The sequence below is a fragment of the Morchella sextelata genome (genome assembly GCF_020137385.1).
Source record: "Morchella sextelata strain SCLS chromosome Unknown scls_28, whole genome shotgun sequence".
NCBI classification, from domain to species: Eukaryota; Fungi; Ascomycota; class Pezizomycetes; order Pezizales; family Morchellaceae; genus Morchella; species Morchella sextelata.
This window is the reverse complement of record NW_025408643.1, coordinates 147,417-162,409: the sequence shown is the minus strand read 5'-3', so window position 1 is coordinate 162,409 and position 14,993 is coordinate 147,417. Positions and strand designations below refer to the sequence as shown.

The window sequence follows — 14,993 nt, the reverse complement described above, 5'->3', positions numbered from 1 at the left end:
TCACCCTGAATCGTGAAATGCCACCAACGCGCGCACGCACGCGTATAGTTACGCACAAGCCACCTAAACCTGCCACTCACCTGATACTCAACCCGAAACCCGTTATTCCGGACACCTCTAATCTCTTCTCCATCTTTCCCAGCCAGCAGCGAAGCTAGCAACGGAGAATTGTGCGCCGCTAAAGTAAACACAATACGATCCACGGCATGCATTATTACACCGTCGTTCCGGAAAAGCTACCGTACCATATCCCCCTCCCCTCCCTCCCCCCAGATGTACCTATCTGCCCATGATATTAGGTTACCGTACCGTCAATACAGTACCTCCCTCTCACTATATACGAACCCCCAATAACGCGATACGGTATAGTGTATTGCCGACTTCCCGCGCGGTGTGTTTTTGGTGCAAGAGCTCATTTACCGCATCATCCAATCCAACCTTCCCGAAAGATTCCCCATCTAACAAAGCGCAATTTCCCCATATGAGGGGCTCGGCCGCCGGCGGCGGGAGGACTCTATCTATCTCCCACCCCACCTAGGTATCTCTGCTAGTTCCTCGTCAAGTGGCAAGAGTGAGATAATTTTGTCTACTAAGAGTGAATGTATATATAGCAGCATCAGCACGTTACTACTGGTGGCCCCGGGGTGATACATGTAGAAATCAGCTGTCATGCTCATCCTCGGCCGTGGTGTGCGGTTTCCGATATTGCTGATGGCGCCACATCCGCGCGGCAGGGTCAGGATAAGCAGGGCAGTAGGGCAGGGTCAGGGATGCTTTGGCCAATTGGGGGGGGCGGCCGTTACCTGTCATTTCAAGTGCGGACGCTCCCCGCAACTTCTTTTCGAGATTGTTTGTTGTTTGTTTTGTTTCCTCAGGTATATTAGCCTATCATCTATCATCTCACATAATCTGCTGGCCTCGGCCCAGTCAGTAGAGTATTCGCAACGCCGCTTCACGAAATTCGCTGTACGTACCGGGTTTGCGCTCTTATTGGTCAGTTGTAGCCGTACCGAGCTGAATAAACGGCCCATTCGCCTTCACTCCCCCCTCCCCAGCCCGCCCTTGCTTCTCGAGCATAAGGTATTGGATTTCAATTTGAACTTCCGAGCCTCAAAGTAAGGGATGGGGTTCAAGAGGCATATTTCTTGGACTGTTGAAAGTGCAATACTATATCAATACGAGCCGCGAGTGGTGGGTGGTGATGTAGTATGTAGGATCCATGACCCATGGATCAACCTGCATATGATGCCGCTCCAATATCCATGAGCTAATATATGCAACCCTATCTACTCGCCCTAGATAGTACATATACCGAAAGAAGATTATAACCTGGGGTGCGTTAACAATCAATGTTCCCTTGCAAGGAAGCGGTGGACTTACTGGGTAGCGGTGGTAGTGGGTTCCAATCCAATTAGCTCTTCGGTCACCACGGGTTCCTTTACCCAAGCGAAGGAAGATGTAGAAGCACAGGCCTACGTCATGCATACTAGTATGTGTGTGTGGTATGTACTTGGTACATACAGGATGTCTCTCCACATTTGATGGAATTTGGGTGTGGAAATAGCCAAAAATCTGCATGTGATGTGTGGTTGTCAGCAACTTCCAGAGACGGCCAATTCCAGATCTTTTGACAAGCTTTACACGCCAGAAAACATACCTGCACAAATTGTGCTTTTCAACCAAATGCAGCCCGGCCGCAGGTGTTTTCCAGTTGATTGTACCAGGAACAGTGAATATGCAATGCAGGACTTATCCCTTCGAAAAACCAGGTCGACAAGTTAAAGGCGCACATGCGCTCTTCAAACAAGAGTGATATTTCATGTCCGAACCACACCACTATCGCGCAACATTATATCGCAAGATCTATCCCAAACCTACCCTATTTTTAACTCGCCGAGGGCGGTTTAGGATTCTTCATTACGGGCCCGCATCCGCTTCTTCTCCTTTTCCAGAAGGACTTTAAAGTGACGTTGTATGTACGGTAATTGCCAGTGCGCGCGCGCCGAGTTTCAAGTAAATAGTAGGGATATAAAAAGAAAGTAGCCCTATAGCATTGTAAGTATCGCGCACACGGATAACCACCGAAGTAAGGGGGTTTGGAGAAGTATCTGTATGTACTGTTGATCAGTTCAGTTCAGTTCACTACTCGTATATTCATGACCTTTCCGAACACGACCGCTATTGCATGCCATACAAAAAAGCACCAAATCCACTTTTTTGTATGTCATGCAATATTGGTCGTGTTCGGAAACGTTATGAAATTACGAGTATTAATTTTTCCTGTATGACATTGTGCATGTATTAACCCTTACACGTGCGCGCCAAATACTACCGATAGTCGTCAAAGTGAGCCCAAGATATGTAGTTGGGACTCTCTCTTCTCTACATAGTCAACGTGTAGCTAGTGCCGTTTCATGTTACCCAGGAACATTCCGGAGCTTAACTTCTCAAGTGCGGATCTCGAGCCCAAAAGGGTGCTCAACGCACCACCGAGGTAAACGGCGACTATAAAGATCTGAAGAGCTAATTTAGGGAGCCGATATCAATTATCAATAGAATCTGTAGAGTGTGGAGATAATAGTTGAAATTTATTAGACCGTGCACAAAATAGCAGTGGGTTTTCAATTGACCAGTAGTTTAATAGGGTTTACAGTTTCTAACGCGCGAAACATACGTTCTGTTGGTCGATTTGTGATCATACAATTGCAAATGGCTGGTCGGTCACCAGACGACCTATGCTTCACCAGTAGAGGAACTTCACAAACCAGTGGGTAAAGCGTGTGCGAGTCTTTGTTTCGGAGCTTTGAAGTTTGGACGAGTGCCTACCACTCATGTGTACGTATGAGAAGCTCCGGAGTGATGAGACTTCTTCAAAATCGTCATAGGGAACCATGTGCTCCATAGGCATCATTATTGCAGATCCTACGTATTCCTTTGTCCCGTGTCGACGTTAAAAAAATCACGCAATATTTCCCACACAGGGTCCGGAACGTTTTTTGCGTGCGACATAGACACCTGGATGTTGTGTCTTTGCATTTGCATCGATATACCAAATCTTCATCAAGCTCAAGGCTCCGATGTCAATCGTCTGTGTTCAATTCGATTGCCGAAGATTTGTTTCTCGGAGCGGTATGATGCTTTGTCTCTGCACTGCCATAGGTAGACCCTTAATTAATTCTTCAGTCCAATCTTCACCTCTAGACCAAGGCTCGCCAGACCGTTGAGCTTAGCTAATTAGTTCTCTCCTCGTGAAACACACTAAGTCAAACAAATTCGGCCCCTAACGGTCACAGTAAAATAGTTCTGGATTCGCATCCCCACACCTTCCATCTTGGTGGCCTTGCTCCGGGAAACGTAAGCAGACAGGGCAGGAGGAACGAGCCCCTTTGTTGCTCGCTCGATTCCCCACGCCCAGGTCGAGAAGGTGAGCCCAACTCCTTCAGTGTGCAGCGCAGTGCGTAGTGAACCGAGCCTTTCCTTTTCGGCCCGATGGGTGATTGGATATGATACGATCCTGGTTCCTGGAACAGTGGCTATCGAAAAACCTTCTACCTACCTACTAACTTAGCAGCGCGAGATTCTTTCGGCCCGACGAAGAGCGTTGCATGAATGGTAATTTCATCTGCTCAAGAAAGCATTTTCTCATTCTTAAGATCATCACGAACTATACCATCCTCGAATATCTCTGGGGTCGAAGTAGGAAGGAAGTTTAGCAAAAAGTGTTGTCGTGAGACCCGGTGTTCGCCCCGACAGATCTCATTGGTCAAGAGATGAGGCGTGTACTAGTAGGCCCAGTATTATGGTGCTGGTTCAAGACATCAATCAATCTTTATCCAGTGGTAGCTTCGCCGGAAATACCCTTTCGGTCCGTCCCAGTGCCGAAAAAGAAAAAGGAAAGATGAAAGGGGTATTGCTAATTCGGGCGACAGCGAGAGGGTTGGCTTGAAAGGAGATTATGCTTGCGAGATAGACTAGCCTTGGCCTCGATATGGACTGTCTAAAAGTTTGCATATGGCATATGGTTCTAGACTTTGAGGCAGTAATGAGGTTGACGATGAGAAGAGAAGGACAGTTGATGGAGAGCAGCCTTGTGGTGGGGATGGGCGGGGAGTATACGCCTAACATATGTAGAAGAGATCACGGAGCTACTGGCACCGCAAGTAGGAAGTCAGATTAAAGTATTTCGGTTTGCTTTTTTAGTTTGGCTGCAGTTTTCGATACGAGAGGCGACATTGATCCTAACCGCTAATACTACACGCTCTACAGTCTACTTGTTGCTCTAATCACCCATGATGACGATTATCGCCGATTGCAATCCTTCAGGGCTGCTGTAAAGTATGCTATACTGACATTCAGCAGCTATATTCAGTAGCACCTTGGCAAGTCAAGACAGATGTTTTGAAGGATTCTTTTAGATTAATCCCCGTCGGTGCAGAATTAGACTCTGGCTTTAACTACCTAGCGTGAGGTCGGAGGTGGAGATGCCTCTAAGTTGCCGAAGCATAAGTGTCAAGGGAAGAGCAACCGTCTCAGAAACGTGACCTGACTTGCACCACCACAACCACCTTCGCCGCCGCCATGAGCCGGGACGTAGCGAAGAGAAGGAAAAGAGGCAGGGAAAAACAAACGAAAGGTGAGAAGCTTAAACTAAACAGGACTCGCTTCAGTGAGCTGGCTGTAGCTCTCCCCCAAGAAACAACAGTTACAGGGGTTGTCGTCGAGTTTGGACAGTTGTGTTGGATCAAGCCCAACACCGTTCACAAATGTGGTGCGCTTTTTCTTCTTCAAACCTCGATACAAGATAACCATTCGTCGTTGAAGTTCCTCCCAGGATGCATGAGTGATATTAACTTACCTCATATGCTAAGAACTACTTTTCCGGTCGGAGAATGTAAGCCATTATGCTCTAGAGTACATGTAGAGTACCTACATGATACCTCATTCGCCATCAGATCAGAGAGACGGTACAGACAGAGCATCTCGTCGTCACGCGGGAATCCATTGTATCAGCTCCAAATCGCGTTCTAAATCAGGGTCCAATGGCATGTTAAAGAGGGCTCTTTTAGGCCGTTGGTTACCCGTCTGAACTCTTGGTAGTCTACTTATTTCAGAATCGCATGATGATGGAGGAAGGCTTCTCTCCTCTAGGGCCAACTCGCCGAACACCTGTTGGATAGGTTCGAGTCAAGCGCCCTGAGATCTTCAGGTTCCCTCAACGAAGCTCCTGATGCATGTAGTTTAGCTCGCCCCCACACATGCCGCCCCTTGCTCATTTACCGGCACGAAATAGAGAGGTCAACAACAACAACTCCTACTACTCTAGGTACCGTAGGTACCTGGTCAACTCACTGCCAGGGCTTCGGCAGGCACTGGGGTAGTAATAACCCATGAACACTCACTTGAGATGATTCTTCTTTGAGTCGGTGCGTGGAGTAATCGGGTGGTAAAGGAACAGATTTGGATATGAAGCCTTCACAGGTTAGTTCCGAGCAACCTCAGCACGGGCAGCAGAGAAGTTCGACCCAACCTGGCAAGGGATCTCCAACCAACTTCTCCCCTTGAGGAAATATCTAACCCTTCTAAGGATAGAGCCAAGATGCTACCTTCAATTGAGGCGAGTTACTCTACCATACAATAATGCGTGAATCTCCATCTCTCATCTCCATCCTGGGCTTTGGTGATTTGCGTAGACACCGCTCTGGCCATCCCGCGAATCTGTTTTATTATTGAACAGTGGGAGAAAAAGTGGGCGAGGTCCTTCCATTCATTCGTTCATCTTATCACTCTTGCCCTTGCCTCCACCTTTTTTCTCGAAGTCTTGAACGCACAAGCCTCGGCGAACCCTTCTATGCTTCCCTTCTTGTTTTGGGTTTATATCGATTTCCAGTGGTTCTCGTTATTGTTAATCTAATCGCCTACCTGCCCCCCGTTCTTTTGCGATCATCGGTAGTTCTTCCGAGTCTTCTTCCTCTTTTCTAATATCCCGTGCATACGAGTACATAGCAAAGTTCGTCCCTCAGATCCAGGAGGTCTTCTACCCCATTCCACTGATTTCCCCGACAGTGACAGCATTCCTATTCATTCTTCCATTCCCTTGATTTACATTCTCGAGGAGTAGAGAAACGAGAAAGAGATAAACTACTCACAATCGTGAGGATTTGGGGAGTGTTGTATGTTACGGCCGCGAGGACTGCAGGTTTCCGTGTCTGTTCGGCTACTTTTCTGCCCACTGCATGTGTAGAGAGCCTGGCAGCTATCACTACAGCACCATTCGGTTACCGGCTTCTGTCTTTTACTGGTTATCAAGAGCTTGTAAAAGGGTTCGTCTCCTGCATCCCCGCTGCTTTGGGCCTTTTTTTTTTTTTTTTTTGAGGGGCTCGTACTTGATAGCAAGTTACTTACTCTTCGGCGCCCAGGTTACTTGCTGAGCGACGTTACCTCTCATATACATCGACGCGTGACGGATTTTGTCCCTGACTTGGATTTACAATTGGACTTATTACTAGCCATCAATCCAATTTGGGATGAGCAGCAACGATTTATAACATCATCATCGAAACGAAAAAAAAATAATGACCATGGCAGAAAACCGTTATTCAGGACACGAAAGTGTTTATGTGGCACCTTTACGTATACAAAAACCTAAGAGGACATCTAGCAATGCATCACGAAAGTCTCGCCCTCGAAGCCATCACTCGAGAAATCAGTCTCAAGGAACTCAATCTCAATCATCACATCAACAGATGACGCCACCCCCAACACCTAGTACATCCCAAAACTCTCTTGCTACATCAGAAACAGAAACAAAAATAACAAACATTCGCTCCTCAACTTCCACTCCAGCATTTAAACCTTTCGTCAGAGCATTTTTCCCATTTCATCCAACATTTTCAGCAGACTCTTCAACAGTAACACTCCCACTCAACGCTGGTGATTTAATATTAGTTCATTCGATACACACGAATGGTTGGGCAGATGGGACAATGTTAAGTTCGGGGGCTCGGGGATGGTTACCAACAAATTACTGTGAAGAGTACGATTTAGACCAGATTCAATTGGCTTTAAAGGCCTGTATGAACTTATTTGATCAATTCAAGACGGGAAATGCAGGAGGTCCTAGACTTAGTCAAAGTTTGGTGGGGGATGTGGTGGCTGGAGTTAGATATTTACTGGTAGGTTCTTTCTAGAAGCTACGAAGCTTAACACGAATAGGCTTCGATTTATTCCAAAGTGAACATTGTAGAGATTATGCAATATAGAGGAATTTGAACGAACCATTCTAATAGCTTTCATTTAGGAGAGCACTCAATGTCTTACACGAGAAGCAACAACTGTCAAAAATAGCAATATCATCCGCAAATCACGAAAGGTACTATTGACCGAAGTCTCCCACCTAATCAAGGCCGGTAAACGACTACCTGGGCACTCTGAATACCACCTGAATGAAGGCTCTCTGGAGGATTTGTTGGACGAAATAATCTTGCGAACATTCAAGATTGTTCTTCGTGGTGTTAAATTCTTGGATAATTGGATTGCTCTATTTGGTTTCGATAATGAGATTGACGAAGAAGACGACGCAGAAACCGAAGATGCTGTTCCACCTACTCCACCGGCAGATACAACCACACACAATTTAGCGAGTAGATCGTTACACACAACTTCGGAAACAAACCCTGGAACCGACAGCGATGAGGGTAGACCGCCATTCTCGGCCCGTGATCAGCAAAATAGATCGACACCCCATGATGTGACCGGCGGAAGGCAAGATTCGCATCCTCTCCCTTCAACGCCTTGTTCACAGACGCCACGCGCTGGAAGCCCATGCTCACAAGGCGATCGCAGCACTGGTAGCCAGTCAAAACCTGTCTATGCGTTGGCTCGTTTAAACACCACCCACGACATCCTTCTGTCCTGGCTTGGATCATATATGGGTGGACTATGCAGCGAAGCTCGACTTACACCTGGACTCCAACGTTATCAGCTACATTCACTTACTGCAGCACGTGATCTTCTGGAAGTTGTTGAAGCAATCTACGCGCGAGATACAAAGGCAGCAGCCCTGGCGTCAGCTAAAGACGCTATGTACGGACGCATGACAGCATTGGTATCGGCTGCCAAAGAAGTTGTTGCTGGGAGGATAGAAGAATATGAAGAAGAAGGAATCATAATACCTGATAATGGAAAGAAGTTGATGGATGCAGCAACAGGCTGCGTTCGTGGAGCTGGTGAATGTGTAGCAAAGTCAAAGTTTGTTATTGAGAGGATAGGCGATTTTGAATTAGATTTGGGTTCATTCGGAGTTGGACTTGGGATATCGACTGCTCCGGCGTCTCCGGCAATCAATGGTTCATTTGGACTTGCGCAAACGGCAAAAGCAGAGGTTAAGCGGGAATCGATACTTCCGCCACCTACTGTGCCAGAGAAAATTCCTCCACCAGTTCCAACAAAAGAGGATATTAATGATCAAAAACCTCTTCCGACACTCCCGACAGAGGCCACTTCGACTGACAGCGACAAGACTATCTCTGCAGAAGGCTATCCCTTTCCCGTTGTTCCAGAAACTAAGGCAACTCCACCTGTTAAGCCAGAATCCCGGCGATCTTCCACCACATCACTCTTGCCTCCATTGCCTCAATTGACTCCTTTATTAACACAAGGTGAATACATACGAGAAGCCGATGAGAAGGCCGCTCAAAAGTCTGCCAGAGCTGATAGCATTGGCGCTGCTTCATGCACTGCTACCGACTGCACTGGCTCAAGCAGCATGCGATGCTCTGAATTCAGTCTGTTATCGCAAACCTCGACTCGTGCAACAACTCCAGAGCCTGCCTCATCTACTAGTATTGCGACACCACTTCTCAATCCTGAGCTACCTATGATTGAAAGACAGATATCTGTTGAGAGCAGTGTGGCGAGCTTGTCCTCCATGGAGAAGTGTCACTCGGAAGATTTGGCATTTAACAAAGATGGCCAGATCATTGGCGGAACTCTTCCGTCGCTCGTAGAGCGATTGACAATTCATGATTCAACGCCTGACGCGGTTTTCGTCGCCACTTTCTATCTGACATTCCGACAATTTACGACTCCTCAAGATTTTGCTGCTGCTTTGGTAGAACGTTTCGAGGAGGCAGATGAGGGAACTGGTCTTGCATCCCCAGTACATCTCAGAGTATACAATGTCTTCAAGGGGTGGTTGGAATCCCACTGGAGGCATGGTATTGATGATGCAGCGTTGGATATTATTAACAATTTTGCTTCTGACGACTTGAAATTAGTTTTGCCTGCTGCAGGAAAGCGATTGGAGGATCTAGCAAAGAAGGTTACTAAGGTGGACGGGCCCCTTGTTCCCAGACTAGTATCTGGGATTGGAAAGGCTACAGCCCAAGCACAGTACAGTCTCCCCGAGACTCCTGTCCCGACACCAAACGTCACGAGACATCAGCTCCAACTTCTTCGAAATGGATTTAGCGGCCTTGGTACACAGCCCACGATACTAGATTTTGACCCATTAGAACTTGCAAGGCAATTCACTGTGAAGGAGTCAAAGATGTTTTGCTCTATCAAACCAGAGGAGCTTGTTGCACTTGAGTGGACCAAAAAGAATAACTCAACAGCTCCTAATGTGTTGGCAATGTCTTCTTTGTCTACCGATCTTGCCCATCTCGTTGCGGAAACCATTCTAGATGTTCCGGATATAAAACGCAGAGCTGTCGTTATCAAGCACTGGATTAAGATTGCGGACCGTTGTCTGGAATTGAACAACTATGATTCACTCATGGCCATCATGTGCACACTAAATGCGTCAACAATCAGTCGTTTGAAGAAGACGTGGGAGTTGGTTTCTCAAAAGACAAAGTTGGTACTTGAGAATTTGAGATCAATAATTGATGTGTCAAAGAACCACGCTGTTCTTCGCGCCAGGCTACGTAACCACGTTCCTCCGTGCTTGCCTTTTTTGGGAACATTCTTGACAGATGTATGATTATCCTATCCTTTCTAGCTTGGTTCTCGCACACTAACAAGATTATCTAGCTTACTTTTATCGATGTTGGAAACCCCTCAAAGAGGCCTGTATCAATTGACGGCTCTACAAGACAGCTCATCAACTTTGACAAGCATGTTAAAACTGCGCGAGTAATTTCAGATCTTCAGAGGTTTCAAATTCCTTACCGCATTGCCGAGGTCCCAGAAATGCAGGATTGGATCGATGGCCAAATCTCCAGAGTTCACAACTCGAACTCCAGTGATGTGCAGCAACTCTACAGGCGCTCACTCCTCCTTGAACCCCGTGAGTCACGACAAGGGTCTATTACTACCGAATCTACCCCAGCTCCACCTCCACCTCAACCTTCAGTTGCCCAAAGAATCGATTTGTTCGCGTGGGCGCATGCCTTCAAGCAACAGTCATCGCAGCCACCAACGCCTAGCTAAGGCCAGGGAACTAAGAGCAACACCTATAATTATTCATGGGATCTCCCAGTTGGACTTTTCAGTATATTTCTACTGGAGTTAGCTATTGTTTTTTTTCAAAAGCTTCCTCTCTATTCTTTTCTTCGGGGACATGTTTCCCTCGTTATATTGAGCCACTCAAAAGGTGGCTTTAAATGGACATTCTTGACATTTTCTTCTTGTTTTATAGTCTATTGGTTTCTTTTCTTTTCTTTTCCCTTTTGATTTACCTTCTATTTCTATCTCCTTTTATTTTTTGACGGCGTTTTATGTGTACTTTTGGGTTTTTTTTTTCGAGCAGGTTATTTCTGGAAAGCTGAACAGCGCAAAAATGGCGAGGGGTTTATTTTTTTTCCTTGTCATTGGTGCGGTATTTTCTTTTGGAGTTATGTTGTGTGGTTTTCTGTTTTGTTTTTTTTCCCCTCTCCTTCACTTGAGGTTTATTTATTCCAACCTCGTTGAGATTCCCACTAGTCCGTCCTCCAAGCTGATTTCTTTTCCTTTCTACTCATCTATCCTTGGTTGACTGATACCGCTACTCTGCCACTCCTTATTATCAGGGTTAGTCAGAGCGGCGGCCTGTGGGCTGTATATAATCTTTAGTCTTGAGCAGTATGTATAGTATACTGCCTTATCATCCGGCCTTCCTGGCCGGGCGATATATGTTACGGTTGTTCATTCCGGAGCAGACTCCATCCATCTCATGAGATTTTGAGAAGTCGATATCTCTTCCTGTTATGTCATGTTTCCCCTTTTTTCTTATTGTTCTTTTTTTTTTCTTTGTCATTACGACGCAAGGATGCATGCAGGTCCCGGGAAAAGGTTCTTCTTTGATGATGATGGCTTTGGTAGATTGTGGATTGTAAAGGGTGTAGATATCATGGACAGCCGCGCCCCCGGTGGAGGATATTTTCTTTTTTTTCTTTTTTTATTTCTTTTTTCTTTTTTTTTTTTATTTATTTATTTATTTTGCTGGTTGGGTGGATTGGATTGGCTATGGATGGATGGATGGATGGATTGCATTGGGGGGTGGGCTGGTGGGAGAAGGTAGAGGTAGACGGAGTAGGGTAGATACTCTATTGAAATATGAATTGATTTGGAATGAGAAAGTTGTGGTTCCGTGCTGTGTTTGTGATTGGTTATTGTATGTTGGGTGAATTCCTTACGAGTCTCTGAGCATATATATAGTCTGTGACTGAGATATTGAATGTCGTAAATAAACAGGTACAATACTCGCGCGTTAATTCAGTCCTGAGAAATTTTATGAGGTCGTTGCTACCAAGAATTCTCAGGACTTAATTAATGGGTGAGTATATATATATATAATAAAATGAAACAGTGGCAAGATGCAGTGCTGGAAGCAGTCACTATCCACCGCGGCGGAGGTTTCGAGTAAATAAACAAGAACAAAGAACAATGATTATCCCAGGCTATTAGAGTCTTCTAGCTGCGCGAGTTGAACAGAAGGTCGAGCAGGTTGGACAGAAACGTTAGCTGTTTTAGGAAGGGATTTGCAATCATTCACCCAATAAGACGTGCAGGGCTTTTATGTCGAAGTGCTCGACTTTCTGTTCAACTCGTGCCTCTATTACGAGGGAGTCGGCCATAAATACCAAAAAAAAAAAAAAAAAAAAAAACAGCATCGAAAATACTCGACCGGCCGCTCCCAAAGCTCTATAAACCTCTCCTGTGCAACCCGGCGATCCACCCTGCATCGCCAGAAATTCTGCACTTTAGATCAGCGTTAGATGTACCCCTCTAGCTACTAGTTGCAAATAGCTGATTGGATCGCGGCAATTAGTCGATTAGTTGGAGTATTAGTAATTAGTAATGCAGGCCATGTCCATCTTCTTGGCAACTGCGCCGCGGGGGGGGGGGGGGGGGGGGGTGTAATGATATCATCCGCCGGATAAGTCGCTCGGTGGAGAAAGGCACATAGATAAAACCGATATATAAAACCGATATATAGAACCTCCACAATCTCTCACACCGACTCACCCACACCGCACACAGCACACCGCACCGCGCACCCAAAGACCATGGCCACCCCCGCCCTCGCCAGCACCATCACCGTTAGTCCGCCCCTCCACCTCTACCAGGAAAAGCTGCCCTAACCACCACCACCCCCTCCTAGCTCCCCAACGGCCACCCCATCCCGCGCCTCCACCTCGGCGTCTACCAGACCTCGGGCGCCCCCTGCACCAACGCCGTCACCCACGCCCTCACCGCCGGCTACCGCGCCATCGATTCCGCAGCATGGTACTACAACGAGCGCGAGGTCGGCGCGGCCATCACCACGCACCCCAGCGTCACCCGCGAGGACGTCTTCTTCACGACGAAGCTGCAGAACAACGAGTCGTTTGCTGCGACGAAGCGCGCGGTGGATGACTCGTTGAGGAAGAGCGGGCTGGGGTGGATTGATTTGTATTTGCTGCATAGCCCGTATGGTGGGAGGGCGAAGAGGAGTGAGTGCTGGAGGGCCGTGGTGGAGTGTGTCAAGGAGGGGAAGGTGAGGAGCGCCGGGGTTAGTAATTTTGGTGTTAGGCATGTAGGTCTTTTGTCCCCCGCCCCGCGGAGGAGTGGATGGGTGGGTGCTGGTTGACGGCGGTGGTGTAGTTGCAGCAGCTGCTGGAGGACTGTCCGGAGGATAGGCCCGTGGTGAACCAAGTCGAGGTGCACCCGTTCAACACGCAGACCGCAATCGTAAACCCCGCCCCTTCTTCTCTTCGGTCTCCAAGCTAGCTGACCCGCGAGCAGGTGGAATTCTGCCAACAGAACAACATCCAGATCCAAGCCTACGCGCCGCTCGCGCGGGCGATGCGGTTCCGCAACCCGACGATCCAGGCGCTGTCGCGCAAGTACGGGTGCACGCCGGCGCAGCTGATGGTGAAGTGGAGCCTGCAGAAGGGCTATGTGGCGCTGCCAAAGAGCGTCAAGAGGGAGCGCATTGTCGAGAATGCGGGCGTGGATGGGTTTGTGATTGAGCAGGCGGATGTGGAGAAGATGGATGCGCTGGATGAGGGGCTGGTTACTGGTGAGTTTTCTGTTTTTTTTATTTTTGTGGTGGTGGGGGTGCGGTGGGGTGGGGTGGGGTGAGTGATAGGTGGTGATTGGGGGCTGACTGGGGTGTAGATTGGGATCCGACGGATTGTGATTAGTGAGGATTAATGAAGTAAGCATTGCGGGCAGGTACATAGCTGTAGAGAAGATTTATTCTGGCTTTCATGCTTTATCACCCGGATATTCCCATTCTGTAGCGTTCATGGTGAAGCATTCGACCCAGATCAGGTGCTGTGGGTTAGGGTTGTCCCGATGCAACGAAGTGGAATGCTTCTGAGGAGTGTCGTCATTTCTCTCCAAACGAGGAATTGCGTCAAAGGCCCGCGTAGATAAGCTTCTGCAATTGACGACCTCTCCTGAAAAAAAATTGATCTCTGCTTAACAAACCTCATCGCAAGACCAAGAACCATCAGCAAAAACAACAAAATGCACATTACCCCAGACCTCGCTGTTTTCGCCCTCCTCCTCCTCCAAACGGCCGCAGCCCTTCCCCAGCTGTTAGTGCCCGCCATCCAGGACGACCCCTCGAGCAGATCGCCAAAGTGCCAGGAGATGGTGGCAGCCATGAGCGACTGCTTCAAAGACACGCCCTACCTGCTCAACGATCTAGAGGTTGACCAAAGCGCTATGAGGAAATGCGTCTGTGCCAAAGAGAGCTTCACGCCCGGAATTGTCACCTTGTGAGTGACTCGGGGGGGTGTCCAATTCCCGAGCTGCTACTACTGCTACCGCCGATCTGGCTAACGGGTGGTGTCATTAGGTGTACCGGTGATCCTAAAACTTACTCGGACCTTTGCGGTGATGGCGATGGGAGGGTGTAGGTGGAGTGGGGGATGTTGTGGCCGTGGGGGAGAGTTGATATGCAGCTAGCTACTGCTGCCCAGCAGACTTTCTTATGTATCCCCCGGATTTTTGCTCCGCGGTGTTTTATTGGAGCTTTGGATATGCAGCTCATGTACCCCAGATATGTGTACTCAAATATCCGTCCATGCCAGATTAAAGTGCAGTGGGTGCAGTTGCAGAGCGGGACTCTTTGGTTACTAGCTCTATCTAGAGCTTTATTTGGAGACTTGGCGGACGTTTGATTCCACTTTCGTGCAGGTCCGAACCGAGTGATTACCCGTCGACCAAACCTTCCACACTTCCACAGACCACCAACCCAACCCAACCCAACAACCCACCTTCCCCCACAGACAAGACAGCTTCGATCGCAATCAAGGCGCAGCAGCTCTCGGAGGTTGTCTTTCGTTTCGGCACCCCATTGTTCTTCGTAAATGAGGTACCGAAATACCCCAATCTTTTCGGGTTGGGGAGGCTTTCCATAATGGCTCGTAGCGTGTGTCTGTGTGCGGACATCACTCCCTATTTATTCCTACTCTGTGGTGGTGGTGGGTTTATCTTGCAACAACGTAGAGCTGGAGATAGCTAGAGAGCTAGGTAGAGTATCCATGATGATTTCGAGAAATTGGGAGAGCCAGGGCCCT

At 47.8% G+C, this 14,993-nt stretch overlaps 4 protein-coding genes across 4 annotated transcripts; all 4 read left to right on the top strand.

Moving 5' to 3' along the window:
• Positions 1-4,578: 4,578 nt before the first annotated feature.
• Positions 4,579-6,477, top strand: H6S33_008743 (uncharacterized protein; the record flags this gene model as incomplete). The annotated part of the gene is made up of 8 exons (XM_044840199.1): positions 4,579-4,768; positions 4,869-4,891; positions 5,149-5,374; positions 5,456-5,530; positions 5,590-5,641; positions 6,004-6,029; positions 6,119-6,320; positions 6,417-6,477. The coding sequence occupies 8 exons, from the start codon at positions 4,579-4,581 to the stop codon at positions 6,475-6,477; spliced, it is 855 nt and encodes a 284-aa protein (XP_044687599.1).
• Positions 6,478-6,572: 95 nt separating this feature from the next.
• On the top strand, positions 6,573-10,431 carry H6S33_008742 (uncharacterized protein; the record flags this gene model as incomplete). The annotated part of the gene is made up of 3 exons (XM_044840198.1): positions 6,573-7,172; positions 7,298-9,976; positions 10,033-10,431. The coding sequence occupies 3 exons, from the start codon at positions 6,573-6,575 to the stop codon at positions 10,429-10,431; spliced, it is 3,678 nt and encodes a 1,225-aa protein (XP_044687598.1).
• Positions 10,432-12,488: 2,057 nt separating this feature from the next.
• H6S33_008741 (uncharacterized protein) lies at positions 12,489-13,607 on the top strand (the record flags this gene model as incomplete). The annotated part of the gene is made up of 5 exons (XM_044840197.1): positions 12,489-12,521; positions 12,584-12,973; positions 13,066-13,152; positions 13,207-13,483; positions 13,582-13,607. The coding sequence occupies 5 exons, from the start codon at positions 12,489-12,491 to the stop codon at positions 13,605-13,607; spliced, it is 813 nt and encodes a 270-aa protein (XP_044687597.1).
• Positions 13,608-13,935: 328 nt separating this feature from the next.
• H6S33_008740 (uncharacterized protein) lies at positions 13,936-14,330 on the top strand (the record flags this gene model as incomplete). The annotated part of the gene is made up of 2 exons (XM_044840196.1): positions 13,936-14,189; positions 14,270-14,330. The coding sequence occupies 2 exons, from the start codon at positions 13,936-13,938 to the stop codon at positions 14,328-14,330; spliced, it is 315 nt and encodes a 104-aa protein (XP_044687596.1).
• Positions 14,331-14,993: the final 663 nt, after the last annotated feature.